Source organism: Panicum virgatum, chromosome 6K (genome assembly GCF_016808335.1).
Source record: "Panicum virgatum strain AP13 chromosome 6K, P.virgatum_v5, whole genome shotgun sequence".
Lineage (NCBI taxonomy): Eukaryota > Viridiplantae > Streptophyta > Magnoliopsida > Poales > Poaceae > Panicum > Panicum virgatum.
This window is the reverse complement of record NC_053141.1, coordinates 47,740,294-47,759,093: the sequence shown is the minus strand read 5'-3', so window position 1 is coordinate 47,759,093 and position 18,800 is coordinate 47,740,294. Positions and strand designations below refer to the sequence as shown.

General features: G+C 42.6%; 2 protein-coding genes across 2 annotated transcripts; both read right to left on the bottom strand.

Moving 5' to 3' along the window:
- Nucleotides 1-242: 242 nt before the first annotated feature.
- LOC120713083 (fatty acyl-CoA reductase 1-like) lies at nucleotides 243-3,518 on the bottom strand. Its single transcript, XM_039999069.1, has 7 exons — nucleotides 3,374-3,518; nucleotides 3,073-3,264; nucleotides 2,840-2,943; nucleotides 1,994-2,196; nucleotides 1,705-1,805; nucleotides 778-1,624; nucleotides 243-653 (listed from the first exon to the last, which is right to left on the bottom strand). Exons 2-7 carry the CDS (start codon nucleotides 3,164-3,166, stop codon nucleotides 497-499), a joined length of 1,506 nt encoding a protein of 501 aa, XP_039855003.1. The 5' UTR covers nucleotides 3,167-3,264; nucleotides 3,374-3,518; the 3' UTR covers nucleotides 243-496.
- Nucleotides 3,519-3,956: 438 nt separating this feature from the next.
- Nucleotides 3,957-9,062, bottom strand: LOC120713082 (fatty acyl-CoA reductase 1-like). The gene is made up of 7 exons (XM_039999068.1): nucleotides 8,652-9,062; nucleotides 8,432-8,535; nucleotides 6,316-6,515; nucleotides 6,078-6,178; nucleotides 5,200-5,969; nucleotides 4,910-5,037; nucleotides 3,957-4,482 (listed from the first exon to the last, which is right to left on the bottom strand). The coding sequence occupies exons 1-7, from the start codon at nucleotides 8,740-8,742 to the stop codon at nucleotides 4,329-4,331; spliced, it is 1,548 nt and encodes a 515-aa protein (XP_039855002.1). The 5' UTR covers nucleotides 8,743-9,062; the 3' UTR covers nucleotides 3,957-4,328.
- Nucleotides 9,063-18,800: the final 9,738 nt, after the last annotated feature.

Genomic DNA, 18,800 nt, shown 5'->3' with positions numbered 1-18,800 from the left:
ACATTTAAATCTCCAAATAGATTTAGTATGATAATATAATACATGATTATCTTTTTGAAAAAGATTAATACATGATTAATCTAATGATACTTAATTTGTAACATAAATGGTAATACTGTTTTGTATAAATTTGATCAAACTTGAGATTGTTTGACTCCTCGGGAAGCGGGAGTTGCATTCTTTTGATGGAGGGAGTAGTGAAAATTTAAATAGGCTGCCAGCTAAACAGAGAACACGTTTCATCAATATTATTATTTCATATATATATATATGGTGCTTCATCAGTACATTTATTAACAGCCAATTCAACTTATAACATCGTTTGTACTGTAATTAATTACAGAATAAAAGAAACAATTGGTGGGTCTTCAAGTGTGTGTGTGTGTGTGTGTGTGTGTGTGTGTGTGTGAGAACAGAGTTTCATATATTCTTTTGTCCATGTATGTATACGTATGAACGAGGTGCAGGAGCAAGAAAACAAAGTCTTGCTGCTTGATCACTTGCAGACGTACTTGAGGACACCAGGAATGTGAATTCTGTAAAAGTAGTCGTCCCAGTCGATGATCTTGGGATCAAAGTTGAACATCTCATCTTCAGGGCTCTTCCTCGGTACCATTGTTGACCTCAGGCTCTCCAGGTTCGTGTCGTCGAAGCTTCATTATATTATCACCAAAACATCGAAGCAGGAAACAGATTGATTAATTATATTCAGAAATTAACATCATCGATCGAGAATATATATATGAAACTAGCTAGACGAATGAAAATGTCCTATACCATCCTTTGAAGAATGCGAAGGGGCCGTAGACGTCAACGAGATGCATGACGAACTTGTACTTTCGGTTGGAGTCGTTGTAGAGCTTGGAGAAGGTCCCGCAGAGCAGCAGGTTGGCCGCGTGCAGGAGCTCCAGCGGCAGCTTGTAGGTGAGGATCATGTAGAGGCGGAAGCGCGGGATGGTGGAGAAGAAGCGCATCTCCCTGTTGGGGATGACCTCGCCGTTGTCCCGCACGCGCGGGTGCTCGATGAAGTGCCGGGCGCCGGCGCGGTAGAGCACCGCGTAGGTCACCGGGTTGCGCAGCGACGAGGTGGGGTGGTAGATGGCCGGCGGCGCCCCCTTCTCCCCCGAGCGCGCCGCCGCCAGCATGGCGTTGACGACCATGTCCCCCGGGATGACGTCCATGACGACGCGGAGGTCGGCGAGGAAGCAGGAGATGTTCTGCTTGGCGTAGCCGATGATGAGCGTGTCGATGGTGCGCGTGCCCTGCATCCACCCCGGCAGCGGGTCCGCCCGGACGCTGGTGATGATGCTGGGGCGCATGATGACCACGGGCATGTCGTCGCCGCGGTGGAGCTCCAGCGCCATCTCGCCCATGGCCTTGGTGAAGACGTAGGTGTTGGACCAGCCGAAGTGGCGGGCACGCCGGAGGCCGAGCTCCTTCATGGCCTTCCTCTCGTCGTCGCCGGGGGCGGCCGCCGTCAGGTCCTTCTTGACGTCGCCGACGAGGCGCAGCTCGGCGTCGATGTCGAGGCGCAAGCCTTGGCGCAGCGACTCGCCGGGCGTGATGGGCTTCTCCGGGATCGCCTCCGCGCTGTCGCCGGACACAAAAGCTGCACGCACAAAAGCTGCAGGCATGCATGCGTGCGCGATGAGTGATTCGCCGCCAATATAAATAAATATAGTATAATGCAATGCAAGAACTGACCCGTGGAGACATGCATGAGCATCTTGAGGTTGGCGCACTGCTTGGCGAACTGGCAGAGGTGCTTCACCCCCATCACGTTCACGTCCAAGGACACGTCATACCTGCAGTGCAGTGCAGTGCTGATCTGAGAGAGTTTTGCTTCATTCCGATCCTATCCTTTGCAACTAATTAATGATCATATCCTAGAAGCTAGCCAGTCTTAATTTGAAGAAAAATATTGCATGCATGCATGCATTGATGAATATAATATCTATAAGCAAGCAATGCAAGAGACGATCGATCGAGTTGCCTTTCGTAGAAGTTGGTGGTTGCAGCGATGTTGACGATGACGTCCATGTTCTTGGCCAGGTGGCGCAGTGTGGGTGCGTCGAGGCCCAGGTCCTCGCGGGTGATGTCTCCGGCCAAAGGAACAATCTTGTCCTCGATCAACGAGTCGAACCCCTCGCCGCCGTACTTTTCTCTCAGGAGACCGAACAGCTCCGCACCGATCACCTGCATTATTACTTATTATTTCATTGCACTACAAAATAAAATCACTTTCCATTCTACTATATATAGGTATAGTCCACTACTTTAGCTGGTCAAAGAGCGTCACCATCCACCCCACATCGATCAGCTTGCTTGGTTATATATTAGATATATAGTTAGCTACTCCGTCCATCCATCCACGTCCAAAAAATCAAACTGTTCGAAACTATGACTCAATAAAGTTATATAAAAAAATAATAATATCCATGATACAAAATAAGTACCAATAGATTAGTTATAGAATATATTTTCATGATAAATCTATTGGAGAAATAATTAAATGCTGATACTATTTACTATAAATTTGATCAAATTTTGAACTAGTTTGGCTGGGACAGATCCCACAATTGCATTCTTTCTTTTATGGACTGAGGAAGCAGTCCTACACAACCACACGCAATATATATAAAAAAATCCATGGATAAGAAGCTAAGCGGCAGCTGATCCTTACTTACTACCAGTGAGTAATACTATATATGTACTCTCCATAAGCTGACGGGAAAGTAGGTAATTTCGTGAGAGAAAGATTGAGTGTGAATTTGGCTGACTGATGGACACTGTAACCAACACTCTTTTTTATTATTATATATATAATTAATTAATTAACCTCTTGCTGGACGCGGTGTTTGGCGGCCTGCGCGTCGATGGCTCGTACCAGGAGGTACATCTTGTGGACATGAGGCTGCACCCGCAGGATCTTCTCCACAAGAACTGCATGCATGCCAAGCTTGATCGATCAACTACTGATCCATGCATGATATATATGATCTAGCTAGCTACTACATGTAATTTGATCTTTTTAATTTGTAATACTGATCGATCGATCGATATACTACTTACTCTTTCCAAGAAAGCCAGTAGAGCCGGTTATGAGGATGCTCTTCCCCTTCAAGTACCCTATGATCCTTGCAGCGTCCATGCCCCCCTCCATCATCTGTCTTTCTCTGTTGGCGGTTGCTTTTCTAGTCTCTTAACAACTGATGATGATCTTGCTTTTGTTTAATTAATTTGCTTGAGACACAGGGATCGGAACTGAAAATTAAAGGAGACTGTTTTAATTTGTTGTCGGATGACTATATATGCAGGACAGCAGACACATGCACAGAATGGAACGAGGGACAAGGTATGGCAATACTAGTACCTGCCTGTCTTGCAGCTATGGCAGCAGGCTGCTAGCAGCAGCCAGTGATCGAGAACTGATCAGAAGATGAATGTAAAGAGGAGACGCGCGCCAAGAGGAGGTCCCCTGTGCACTTACATTTATACACACACAGGTTCAGTCAGGCCTGGAGTACGTGGATTCAGTGTGGTGGGCACAAACAATTTAAAAAGTGAGAGGACGGACAGTCGTCTGCACGAAATAAAAGTTGGCCAGCACAAGATATTTTACAATAATTAACAGCTAGCTAGCGTCAGAAGCACTCAAGATAGCACAGTAACATGTACTGTGTGTCTATGTGTGTATATCACCTTCTAGCAGTGGCTAGCACAAATAATAAACAACACTTTTGCATGAACTTTTACAATAATCATGGACCATCCTCCTTTACAATTGTAATGAAGTACAAGTATGCATGCTTAGCGTACTCTGAATGCACCACACTGTGCAGGCCTTCAAATAGTTAGAAGTATTATTAATCCTTAACTGAGGAGCTACTCATTTCAAACACAAGTTGGGTCCGATCGAGAACATTCTTCTTCAGCACCACATGCAAATTAAGTACTTTCTGATATTAGTTTTTCCTTCAATTTCACTGGCATTGCAGATAGATATTACAGATCTTTTTCATGCTCACTGACACGTACATATCAGCAAACAGATTACAACTTCATACTCATGCTCATGATAGGCTGCCACCTAACACAGGCACACGTTTGGCCACTATTAGAGGTATATGGAGCTTCTCCAATACAACTATATATATCAATCTACTCGTCTTATTTTCTTTTCTTGATAATCGATCACCCGGTCCATAGAGCAGGTACAACAAACGGGATGGTATTCGCTTTCCATAAATTAAGAATAAGAGCCTTTTTTCTATAGCAAGAAGGTGAAGAAGCAACAAGCAAGTTGAGAGTAATTAACGTAGCAGCCTTCACTTGCACAAATACTTGAGAACACCAGGTATGTGGATTTTGGTGAAGTAGTCGTCCCAGTCGATGGTCTTGGGGTCAAAATTGAACATGCGATCTTCGGGGGTCTTCATCGCCATCGTCAACCTCAGCCGCTCCAAGTTCATGTCATCGAAGCTTCATGGCCACCAGGAAAGGAAAGGAAATCAGAAATCATGAGTAGTACTACTAGAGATGTATGGCCCTGGTGTAATTTACTGAATCAAGCTTGATTAACTAGCTAGTCACTTTGCTCAACACTTGGTGCTTTAATTCTAACCTATTGTGGTATTATTCGAGCAACTACTATATATATATATATATATATATATGACCATAATTTCTATTAGAATGTTTACAAAATCTAATAATTTGTGATATCATGTAAATATTATTGAAGACGATCGATGTAAGCATATTATTTCCAAGTTTACGAACCATATACACGAAAAGATATATACTGAATTTTAAAATTTTAACTAATCTTTGTCAAAACTGACGTCAACTTTTTATAACCGAGGGAGTAGAGTAATTGTTATACTATGAATAATAGCTTTAATTTTACCATCCTTTGAAGAAGGCGAAGGGGCCATAGACATCAACAAGATGCATCACAAACTTGTACTTGCGGTTGAGGTCATTGTAGAGCCGCGAGAAGAACCCGCAGAGCAGCAGATTCACCAAGTGCAGAATCTGCGCGCGGCATAGATCATCATCATCATCATCATCATCACATAACAAATTAACAATTAGTCAATAATTGATGATGATATATACCAAAATTAAATAAACTTAATTATATATATTAGCAAATGATAAAAAGACACAACGGAACATAATATAAGGCAACAATACCTCTAGTGGTATCTTGTACGTGAAGATCATGTATAGGTGGAAGCGCGCGATGGTTGGGAAGAAGTACATCTCCCTGGTAGGGATGACCTTGCCGTCCTTGCCCACCCGCGGGTTCTCGTAGAAATGGCGGCGGCCGGACTGGTAGAGCACGTTGTAGGTGGCCGGGTTGCGCAGCGACGAGGTGGAGTGGTAGACCACCTGCGCGCCCTTGTCCCCCGAGTGCGCCACCATGGCCGCCATCATGGCGTTCACCACCATGTCCCCCGGGATGACGTCCATGACGAAGTTGAGGTTGGCGAGGAAGCAGGAGAGGTTCTGCTTGGCGTAGCCGATGATGATGGTGTCGATGGTGCGGGTGCCCTGCATCCACCCGGGCGCCGGGTCCTCCCGGATGCTGGTGATGATGCTGGGGCGCATGATCACCACCGGGATGTCGCCCCGGAGCTGGCCGAGGAGCACCTCGCCCATGGCCTTGGTGAAGACGTAGGTGTTGGACCAGCCGAAGTGGCGAGCCCGCTGGAGGCCCAGCTCCTTCATGGCCGTCCTCTCTGCCTTCTTCTTATTATTGTTATTGTGGGCGTCGTCGCCGTCCTTATCGCTGCTGCTGCTGCTCGAGGAGTTGGAGTTCATCGCCGTCATGAGCTCCTTCTTGACTTCTCTGACGAGGCGCAGCTCGGCGTCGATGTCCAGGTAGGTGCCTTCGCGCAGCGACTCGCCGGGCTTGATGGGCTTCTCCAGGATCAGCCCCTCCCTGAAGCCAGACACGAAAGCTGCATACCATGCATGATCGTTCAGTAGTTACGTTGTTGGCCAGTATGTATAACAAATAATTAAGCAGCAGATAGCAGATGATCACTGATGATGTATTAGGTACTGACCGGTCGAGACATGCATGAGCATCTTGAGGTTGGCACACTGCTTGGCGAACTGGCAGAGGTGCTTCACCCCCATCACGTTCACATCCAAGGAAACATCATACCTGCAAGCCATCATCATCATATATATGTGTCAGCAAATTAATTACAGATTTTTCATGTAATAACCATTACACATACAAATAATACAACTAAATACAGTTGTGTCAGCTGATGATGATCGATGAGCTAGACGATCGACCTTCCGTAGAAGTTGGTGGTTGCTGCAATGTTGACGATGACGTCGATCTCCTTGGCAAGCGCCTCCAGCATGGGTGTCTCCAGGCCCAGGTTCTCGTAGATGATGTCTCCGGCCAATGCAACCACCTTCTCCTCCACGAACTGCTGGAAGCCCTTGCCATGCTTCTCTCTCAGGAGGTCAAACAGCTCCGTGTCTATCACCTGCATGCATGCATACTCGATCAGTGCATTAATATATAATATATATTGACTTATTAGGTTCTATTTGCATTGGATCCATGGACTAAATTTTAGGTCAAATAGGTGGACTAAATAAAATTTAGTTTCATCCCCACTAAAGTTTAGTTTCATCCTAACTAATAAAGTTCAGTCACCTAAGTTTACTCAGGATTAAATTTTAGTCCTAGGTGATCCAAACGGGGAGTGCAAATCAGAAGTCTATATTAGAGGATGACGTGCTAGAGCACTCTAGCTAGGACAAGTGTGGTTTATGAACAAGGCCATTAATTAGTTAATTATCACCAAATAAAAGGCATCCTTCAATGTTGTATAGGATGGTAAATAAGTGTGGTAGCTAGGTATGAGATGAAAACAAGCATCTATATGTATGCTAGCTGGGACTACTAGAAGCAAATAAATAATTCTGTACTAGTACAGTACATACTTGGGAATATATGTTTTCTTTAACTTTTACCTTATTGAATTATTGGAGGTACTACTATATGTGTGGATGGACTTATGGACCATCCAAGGCAGCAGGCAGGCAGCATTAGTATAAGTCAAAACAAGAAATGAATTCCCATTTACACACATCAACAACCAACAGGCCATATGGGCCATTCATTAATACACCACTGCACATAATATTTGTCTTAGCTTGACCGGCAGTACAGTGTATATATAGCTAGCAGAGTCGTACTGTACTAACCACTGATGAGCTAGCCACCAGCAGGTCATTACTGCTAGGATAGGCAAAAGGACTAAGCTGCTCAACTACTAGAATAATGACTAGACATAAGCAAGGCTGGTAAATCATGCATGGATGAACAAAGATCCCTATTTTTTCCACCTCTCTTGCATTAATTGTACTATGTCATGTCTTAAGTCTATTATCTTTCACCATGTCTACCTTTCACCCGATCGGCTGATGGGAAGTCAGATCTGGCGACTGAGATGAAGCTAAGAGATGCATGTGGCACGGATCGGATGGAGATGGGCGTTTAATTAATTAGATCCAGGCATGCATGGTTGCATGGATCGGAACCTGCCGGCCGGCCGGCCGGAGTAGGTGTGGCGCCATGAAGGGTCGCCGGAGTCACCGCCGGCAAGCCCCATGTGCACCTGATCAGTCGCAATTACTGCAGCCCAGATCGATCATTCGATCGGGGTGCATGGATATATATATGATTGCAAATTAAACTGAATTCCTATATATACTAATTGTGGATTATCACAAGGTAGCTCATAATTAATAATGATGTTAAATCATATGGATTCCTCATCAGATGCATGGTTTGGATTGTTTGGTTGTTGGCATGCATCATGATGCTTGCTGCACACAGTAGTGCTTCATAGTACGCAGCAGCAACGTCCTCATGCCGGCTTGCCAACAACAGCAGCTTATTATTTTCTATTTTTTCTATCTATCTATCAGAGAGATGGATATGATTCAGAGTGAGAGCGAGATGCAACAACCGAAGCAACTTCGTCAGTATACATGCATGCATGGAGTGTTGCATTGTTTGTAGTTGAAAATATTATAATCAATCCATCGATCAGGTCGTCGTCTCGCCGTACCTTATCTGCTATGTCATCAACTACGTACCCATAAATAAATAAAACTGTACGTTTATTCTTTCTTTAATTTGTACTGTTGTCACCAGTTCAAGTTGCTGTGCATGACCACGTTGATGCAGAGCTAGTCGATCTCAAGTCGACACTGTAACTAACCTACATACGCTCCCTTGTTTCCTAAGTTAAGGAGCTAGCACAGGCTCAATAACAGTGGATCGGAGAAACAAATAGTAGGATATTATTATTGGTACCAATGCAATTATTCATAAGCTTAGCTAGCTAGAGGCTGCTAGTTCACTGTAGGATGGAGTATGCATGTGTACCTCTTGCTGGACGCGTTGCTTTGCAGATGGCTCATCCATCGCTCGGACAAGAAGGTAGATCTTGTGGACATCAGGCTGCACGCGCATTATCTTCTCCACAAGGACTGCATCCATCATAGCTAGCTTATTATTGTCTGATTATATTTGAAACAAGATCATATCGATCGATGATACACAGCTGCTAGTAGTAAGTAGTAAGCAGTACTAGGACGACACATACTCTTTCCAAGAAACCCAGTTGCGCCGGTGACGAGGACGCTCTTGCCCTTGAAGTAGCCTATGATGCTCGCGGCGTCCATGGCATCCAGCATCTCCGATCCGACCCCTTTCTCTGCTAGCTGCTGCTGTGCTGCTGCTCTATCTGCTGCTTGAGGCGGCAGAGATCGTCGAGAAAGAGATCGAGAGACTACTCTTTTTGTGTTGTGTTGTGTTGTGTGAGACTAGCTTATTACCTAGCTAGCTAGCTATTGTGTGTAATATGCGTGCTATATATATATAGCTAGAGATCGAAGAGACAAGGGAGAGCGAGGCCTGGATGGAGAGGAGGCTATATATATGATGGACAGTGCTGCTGCTGGGAAAAGTGAGTAGTGATCGATGGTCGATGGAGATGCAGGCAGCAGGCGCCAATGCAAAAGAGGATCGCATATGCACCCTGTATTTATACACGCATGCAGAACTACTAGCAGACAGTATATGCAATGCTCGCAGCGGCACTGTACATGGTGGGGACAGCCCAAATTTAATTCAAACGTGCGAGGACCACCATCTGCACCAAACTTAAATTTTGGCAGAAGATAGCTGCATCGGATTTTTTTCTTTCGAGAAAGGGTTCACCCTGCTTTTATAGAAAGTGAATAGAGTTCTTACAGACACGCAAGTACCAGGGATACCGGCTTTGATCAGGCAACGTAACCAAAAAATTTGTATTAATTAGACGGAAAAATAGCTCAAAACCGGGATTTGTACCTTGCGACAAAAAATATTAGACCAAAATTATGTTAGTTTTTTTGTCCATATGCTCTGATCACGCCTAACCGTGCGCTGGTTTGAATGTAGGCTGTCCAAAGCTGGAAAGCTGGAAAACGTAACCCGTGCATGATTAGAGCATAGCCGACCTTGCTCGCACTTAACAACATCATAACCACACATCCGTACTATTTTCTTTCTAGTGACTTACCAGGCATCACAAAGTGTATGTGCGGTTTTGCGATGTGTGTAGTTGAAGTGATTATTAATAACCTTCCTCTATCAAAACCATCATTAAAACTGCACATGTGGAAGACTCTGGAAAAGTATAAACTAGGTGATATCCTGCACGTTGCTGCGGAGTTTTTTAAACAAAATTTTAAGGTGAAATTTATTTGAAAGTAGAAACACTAAGATGATTGATGGCAACATTTACAGAAAAAAACGATAGAAATTAAACCAGCCTTTAATTATTCAATATATAGCTGCTGCATATGGTATCCCCACACCACTGATAGATGGGTGCTGTGTGCTTTATTTCACGAAGGATGGGAGCATGGCAAGCCATGACGACATGGTTGGAAGCTGGGAGATGAACAATATCATCGATCGATTATTCAAGCCAACCCATGACTTGATTGGTTATGGTTGCATTAATTTGTAACGTAGCTACATATATAAATCATCAGCAGATCTAGAGGAGGAACAATAATATGTGTGTGTGGTCGATCGTTATCTTTTCTGTTGGGATCTTTTATTTTTTTTGAGAGGTTCTGTTGGGATCTAGAGGTAGGGCTAGTATAGTACGGTACCACACTTGAGGCCGGGCCGGGCCTCATCAAACGGCCAACGCAGAAAATGTCAACAGGCCGGATATATTGGCCCAACCAACAGCTCATATAATGCATTATCAAGATTGAAGCCGTGCTTTGCCTAGCTACTCATTATCGTACACAGCTCTTGTTATTTTGTGTAACTGAAAATAATTAAAGTGAATCGATCTGTTTATATATCAAAGTTTTAAATCTCTCGCTATAGCTGTTTGAGGCATGATACCGCTATTTGAACTCATGTGTAATTTGACCGTTATAGTCTCGTTTAGCCCGCTATTATTAGCTCTTTTTTGAATTCACCCGCTAAACCCCTTAGCCCGCTATTTAGAATCATGCCCAATTAATACATGGTTACGGCCTTGAAAGGAATTGAAAGGTCAGACACTGAAAACAGATTCAAGAAATTAAAGCATAATAATGTTGTCACAGTCAGATATATATACTACTATACTCCATCCGTTCCAAAATGTAGGTCGGTTTAGATTTTTCTAGATTCATATAATTATGTATCTAGACATATGTTATATCTAGATGTGTAGCAAATACTATAAATTTAAAAAAGCCAAAATGATCTACATTTTGAAACGGAAAAAGTACTATGTAAGCAGCAGATGGAGATAAATATCGAGCCGGCCGGCCGGCCATGCTGTATGGGCGCTGCATGCATGTAGGTCTACATACACGATAACCAACAGTGTTTGATTCAGTGTATCTTATTACTCATGCATAATATAGGATGAGTATCACGCACTGTATCCTATACCCATCCCTACTGCTGGTGCATTAATGGAAATATGGAGAGGGTGAGGGAGAAGAAGATGTGGAAGAAAGAAGAAAAAATGGAGAGATGGTGAAAGAAGAGATCAGCCCCTCCTTCAATTCTGTTCAACATCCGCCACTGACCCATCCTACACGATAACCAACAGTACTTACATGCCGTCTAATGAATGAATTGAATGAATTCTGCGACACGTTGATGCAAAGACCCACACTTAGCTTAACTAGCTAGGGTGGTGGGGAGCTAGGCTAGCATTCATTATATATAATCATTTGCCTTACTAGTAGTTTTTTTTGGCAATAATGATGAAACACTGATGACTGTCGGCCGATATCTATCTATCACACGCCCTGAGAAATAATTTTTTTTAGACCAAGAAATTAAGTCTATCTTCCAGCCTCTGCCTCTACTGGCTAGGATGCGCACAGCCATTAAACTGCACCGTACCAATCGCTTTAATTTTCCAAACTCTAAGAAAGTTGCGATGCATTTTCTCAAGTGCCAACAAGTTTAATTACTATTTACTGCTACTACTAGTTCGAGTAGATAGTCAAGATCAGGATTGTAAGGGCACATACAACGGGTCTTTTTAGCTCGTCTCCATGATAGATTTTTTGTAAAAAAACCCAGCCGATCCTTGGAGACGAGCTCTCGTCGTCTCATGAGGCGACGGGACAGGCCCGTAGCCCGAGACTGAGTCGCCGGCTCCAACAGCGCTGTACCAAGAATCGACGGTATTAAATTAATTTTTACTTCATGCAAAGCACTAAACTGATCTTGACTCATTAAATTGATTAGAGACAGTCTCTTGTCTATGTGTTGTACGACCGGTCATTTTAACTGTCTGTATCTTAAATTTCAGTCTCTTAGAGACGATCACCTGTCTCTGGTTGTACATGCCCTAACAGGACTTGTCATTACTGTTGCCCTGCTTCGTCGTCGTCAATCTTTTCTTTATTCCCCCCTCCCTTTCGTGTGTTTGGCTAATGATGCTCTTGTCAGGATTATCATTCTGTATGTGAGGGAGAAGTTGAGGCTGCCTGAATCTCACGGTTAATTTGCATTGGAACGTTTATTTGTGGCTGATAGATGATACAGATAATGATGCAGGACCCTCACATTGCATCAGGGGAGATATATATGATGCCGAACAAGTAATAAGCTGTACTTGTGCCATCTTGCTCATCCCACCAGCAACCAGCTGCAACAACAACCAAACATCTGATGCGAGAATTGCATTGGTGGGATGCTTCTGCTATGATCTGCTGAGATGACCTATACCCGTCCGGCGTTCATGCATTCGCGTTATTATTGGACGTACGGCGGCTAGCTCCTCAAACAGCAGAAACCCCGCTACGGGACGGGCATCATCAACTGCAGGCCTGAAAAGAAGGTGATGAGTCGAGCGTACCAAAAAGCTAGCTCATTGGGGCCGGGCGGGGGTTGCTGAAGACAAGCAAGTCCTCGATAATTCTTAACAAAAGGCACATGGTCGTCACATGGTATATATATGATCGCTCGTTCAAGTCACGTTGCCGTTGGGGAAGCAACTGGTAATCCACGCCCATAATACCCGTAGACTATCCATGCCCAATTAATCTATACCCAAATGAGTGGATAATTGTCCACGAGTATCTTACTATTAATTACTAATTGGAGGTTCCTTTAAAACCACCACATGAAGCCACCTAAGATCCTAGGTGGACACCCTAAAAATTGAGAGAATCATAAAAAACCTCACGTGAAGCCACCTAGGATCCTAGGTGGACACCTAGGAGATATGAACGGGTACGTGCAGGCACCTGAGCTGAACGGGCAAAAGGGAGATCCCAAAGTAACGAATTGAATGTTTTTTTTAGATCTCTTCGTTATTTAAATATAACATAGAATCTTTATCTACAGGGCTCGGTACGTACCTAATGCAACTAAGAAACATATAAAGAGAGTTAGCATCCTTCCAAAAAAGATCCTATCTCTGCTTTGTACTCTACTCCCAAAACCATATCACGTACACCACTAACCGTTCTCACGTCGACTCCGCCGGCCAGAACAAACGAGAGCCGTTCTCACGTCGTACATAGGCTTCTGCAATATTCAACGCAGGTAAGCATGTTGATTCCTAACCAGAACTAAGAATCAAAACTGAATGTAGGACTTATGCAACCAGTTTAGTGTCAACTAATATAGCTTGCACTTTTAGATTCGTTTCATCATCTCAAGATCAAAAGCTTGTGAAATCTCATATTTTCTATCTGTAACAAATCTAAATACTATGTTTTCCTACCGATGCGTGTGCAAATCTTCAATTACATTATTTAATTTTTTTACTTTTAAATTTGCAGTGATCAAGAAGTTAAAGTTAGATTCTGGGGAGACAAAGTTGAGGAAGTCGATGATAGGATAAAATCCCAAGTCATCACAATAACATCTACAACTGTGAGGAAATTCGGCAGTAAGTCTTCAGTCAATCTAAGTTATTCAATAAGCTAACGTCCTAGAAAAATAAATAATTGATACGTCCACGGGGTATTCTTTGTCATCAACCAATGCAACAAAGGTTTTGTAAATTTACCTATTCCTGAAACTAGGTAAAACAAATTTAGACATTTGTATTTCTATTTTGACCAATGTAGCATGCAATCTGACATGATAAATTTTTTGTGGCAAAAAACATTTTTTCAAGTGATAATGTTGTCAAAGAGATACATATTGAGGAGCATCTAAAAGGGACAATGGAGGACCAGATGAAGTACAATATATAGAAGAGCTTTAGAAGCCTTAAATTCAATATTGTTTGATTCATCGAACCAGGTATGTATTAACCTTTTCATTATAGACTATGCAGTTTAAAAACTTATGTTACATAGGGATAATATTGTTCCTACTTACAGGATAAAATATTTACCGTTGAAGCAACAATAGATGCAATTAATTAATGCAAGATATGGCTGCTGGTACTACATCTCATGTAGTAGAGGTGGCTGTAAGAAGCAACTTGAAAAGAAGTTTGATCACTACTATTGCAACAAATGTGACAAGAGAGCTGAACCTAAAGCACGATAAATGATTTAGTAGTTTACAATTTTGCTGTAACATTTCTATTTCTAATAGGCGAATAATGTTTGCAGATACAAAAATAAAGCTTGAAATAAGTGATCCAACAGCAGCTGCAACTTGCGTACTTTTTGACAAGGAAGCTCAAATAGTAATTAATGACTCATCAGGTTCCATGATCAACTCAATTGATCGTGATAGTAAGGAGCTACCAAAATTAATTCAGAAAATATGTGGACAAACATTGATTTTTCAGTTTAGATTGACCGAGTACAACTTGACAAGTTTTAGACCCGACTAAACAGTTTCAAGGATCTTTTTCCCAAACGAAAAGAGTCGTTTAAGAATTGATAAAGAAAATTTCAAAATGGTAACATTTCTTATAGAACTATTTTTATTTAAGTTCTTATTCTTTTACAAGTTCACTCGATCGATCAAATAGTGACATAATTTTTTTCTACTTTTGATTATTTCAGGAAAGTAACATATCATCAATCCAGATGTGATAGGATCGGAGATGAAAGCCTGAGTTCAGACAAAAGGTAAAAAACACAGTTAAAGAAAGACGTTCGGCCAAAAAGGAAAAGAAGGAATGATATGAAACAGACAAATAATTCAGCTGCACTGGTATTTAAACAAACAGAAATTTCATTTTGACTTTTAGCTTAATCGAACCATATAAACAATTTTGTCATCTCAGGAAGAATGTACCAAAACCTCAAAGGTAACCATAGGTGATATTGTAAGTTTAGGCAAAGAGATAAAAGGAAATCCAAAGAAAGTTGACCGAGGAAGAAGAAAAAGCAAAACACTTAAGAGTAAAATTTCAGCTACGCAGGTATGCTAACTAATAATTGTTTCATCTTTCTTTTTATATTTAATAGGTATTCTAACTTACAATGGTTGCATCTTTCCCTTAATACTAGCATAGACGCACGTGCGACACACACGTGATTAAAAATGTAATGAATTATATATTAATTAAATTAATATTCAAATTAAATTCTAAAATTATGTACTATGATAGATGCCACTGCTATCTCGAAACTTTAGTCGTTACGAACTTATTGGCCAAGCACCCAGGAGTGGTTGGCCATGTGGGTGGTGGCGTGGGCAGGCATGTAGGTTCTCGGCGTGGTCGCGGGAGAAGGAGGCGGCCATAGGTAGCCTGATGGCACCATTGGCTGATGCAGGTGGGGATGCGTGCTGCGGGAGTAGGATGGAGAGGGAGGGGGGACGGCGCGGAGGTGGAGGTCATGCGGAGGAGGGAAGACCTTGCAGAGCAAAGGGGAAGGAGACGGAAATGGCGGCCGCAAGCGGGGTGCACGAGCGTCTTCTTTGGTGGAAGGGTATGCACGAGCTAAACATAGCAACATACAAAATTTGCGGATATAGACTTCATACATATGTATCTGTGAGCAATAATTTATATCCGTATCTGCGCCCGCGATCCGTCGCAGGGATAAATCTGTATCCGTACCCATTATCCGCGGGTACTACATGTCTTCAGGCACAATACCCGCAAACTTTAGAAAATCAAGCATACAAGCACATTTTAACAGCAAGCAAACAATCAAAAAGATGAGAAATCTCGACCGCGACAAAACATTATCATTTTGTATTTTATTAGGAATATCATTGCAGATCTAGCATGACATTCTCACTTCACATTTTATCAGATATATCACTACCGATCTAGCATTCTAGCTCATGCTGTAATAGATATGCAAGAGCTAGCCCATAAAAAAAAACTTCGTATGCTACTTATTGGTGCATTGGAGGAGCATATCAGCGCATTGAAAGAGCAAATCAGTGCAGAGCAGAGCAGATCGGGCTGGAAGTGTAGAGAAGAATTTGAAGATTGGGCTCCCAGCGGTCGGTGTAGCTTGAGTGCGGGCACGACGCACTCGCCGCACGGAGTGCCAGGCAGCTGGGAGCTCGAGGCAGCACACCGGTCGCACCGAGCGCCGGACGACCGGGAGCCCAAGGCATGAATGCAGTGCACCGGCCGCACGGGGTGCCGGGTAGCTGGGGGCGCCAGCAGCCTGGTCTCCGGGAGATCGGGACGGCCGAGGCCCGAGGGCACTGGGGGTGCGGGAGCGGCGCCTAGGCTGCCGGGAGATTTAGAGGGAGGAGGAGGGCGGCCGGTCAGCCAGCGCACAGGGAGAAGCGGACGAACCGGGAAGGTGGGGGCGGAGCTTAGGGAGGACCTGAGACCGAGAGAGGAGGGTGTGCTCATTGCTCAGAGAGGAATCGGCAGTCGCAGTGGGGCAACCAATCATCCGATCGGTCGCCGGCGAGCGGCTGTAGGGGGAGGGGGGCGTGCGCCGAGCACCTGGAGGGGGAGGAGGCCATGCCGCCATGGGCCATGGCGGCGGCGGCCGGTCAATTCAGTGGCAGCCGGTCAATTTGGTAACTGAGACACGGCGGGTACGTTCGGAGGGGGTGAGAAAAAAAAGTTTTTGGCAGAAACATCTTCCTCCCACCTCCCTCTGGCTGTGACACGCGGGTCCAACATGAGGGGTATAGAGGAAGAAATGTGATTGCATACTAGACTCTGATGAAGAGTGCATGAAAGCCGAGAGCCTGATTGCAAGGAAAATAATATGTAGAATAGAAGATTCAGATGAAGAAAAAGAGCAAGATAATCATGAGGAGGTATGGAAATAAACATATACTCTGCATTTACTTCCTTTATAAACACCTTTGTGTACGTCTAAAATATTTGCAAATTTTGTAAAATCAAGATGACCTTATTATAAAAGGAATTTTATTAATCAAAATGAACAAATACTCTAAGAAGAAATCAGACCATACTTCATATATGTTAGTTGATACTATAATGTTATGTTAATTTTTTGTAGGAAGAGGACCCAGATGAGTTTGATGATGAAAGTAAGACACAAAGTACACAGAAATCTAAAAGGAGAAAACAGAATTAAAGACAATTCAAAGAAGATGAAGATGAAAGTGTCTGATGAGGAGTTAATTCAATTCACAAATGTGGTTTGTCATTTACTAATCTTTAGGATTACTAACAACAATTTGAACATTCATAGAACAAGCATGAAACTGATGTAGAAATAAATGATGACAACAAGTGCAATGAGCAATCAACTGTATACAGGTCAACAAGGCTTAGGAGAAAACCTGCGAAATATATGTAATAGGTATACAATTATTTTTATATAATATAATTACGTGTTTCATCTTTTTATTCACACAAGTTAACCAACCCTCATTTTCTTACTTACTTACATCTCAAAATGACACTTATAGAACGTAAACCTTTTTTATTGTCAAACACAATACTAGATACTTGCATACAAAATCATTTATATGAAAATACGCACGCAACACTACACTTATGAGCACCTCCGAGATATTTAGCTATCAAGTCGTCAAGATTGACAAAGTCGCAATAGGCACCTCACTCGTCTTCTACTAAAATAATAGTGCCGGTTAAATCCTAAAATAAATATAGGAAAATGCAAGCATCATGTAGAGTCGAGAATTCGAATATGGACAGATAAATTCAACCATAAGGAATCTTATCATTATGCTACACTTAGTATGCAATTACAGAACCTAAACTATATCACCAATATCATATAACCTTAAAAGTAAAGTTCAAAGTTTGTAAATATGTTGATCCTATGACATCTTATCAACTACCGGTGCAAATTAATATATCATTTACTATTAGAATATTATGGTAGCTACTATTAATGAATATGTACTACTTCTTCAAATTGTATGGAGCAAGCTACCAAGAATAAAATAATCATTAATATATTATTTACTATTAAAATATTATGGATCTATGTTGCAAAATTTAATATATTTTAAAAAGTCTAATGTTAATGTCACCAATAAATGCTAAGTCCGTGCAGTAGCACGGGTTGATGGACTAGTAGATAATCCAATGGGTAGGCAATAGGCCTCGAAGTGGAGTGGGTTGAAATGGATCCCACATCAAGAGCTAGACCCTGAAAATAAAATATCGCGCTCACACTATAAAATTTTATCGAAATTGACTGAAATTTGTTGGAGATGACTCAGTATGACCAACAGTTACTCTGTGCAAAGCAGTGTGGCTAGACCTACACATGGGCCCACGTCAAGAGCCAGACCCTGGAAATAAAAGCTCGCGTTCACACTATAAAATTTTATCAGAATTGACTGAAATTTGCTGGAGATGGCTCAGTATGACCAGCAGCTACTCTGTGCAGAGCAGTATGGCTAGACCTACACATTGGCCCCACGTCAAGAGCCGAACCCTGGAAATAAAAGCTCGCGTTCACACTATAAAATTTTATCAGAATTGACTGAAATTTGTTGGAGATGGCTCAGTATGACCGGCAGCTACTCTGTGCAGAGCAGTGTGGCTAGACCTACACGTGGGCCCCACGTCAAGAGCCGGACCCAGAAGTAAAAGCTCGCGTTCACACTATAAAATTTTATCAGAATTAACTGAAATTCGTTGGAGATGACTTAGTATAATCGACAGCTACTCTGTGCAAAGCAGTGTAGCTACACATATACGTGGGCCCCACGTCTAGAGCGGAGCTACGCAACATAAGAGAATAAAAAAACTAACTAATGGGTACGTGGGTAAAACGGGTATTATTCATATATACCCTACCCATATCTAAGTTGAGATGCCCAAATACAATGGGTATGAATTTGGGTAAGGATAGTGGGTACCCATTGGCAACTTGACGTTCAAGGTTTA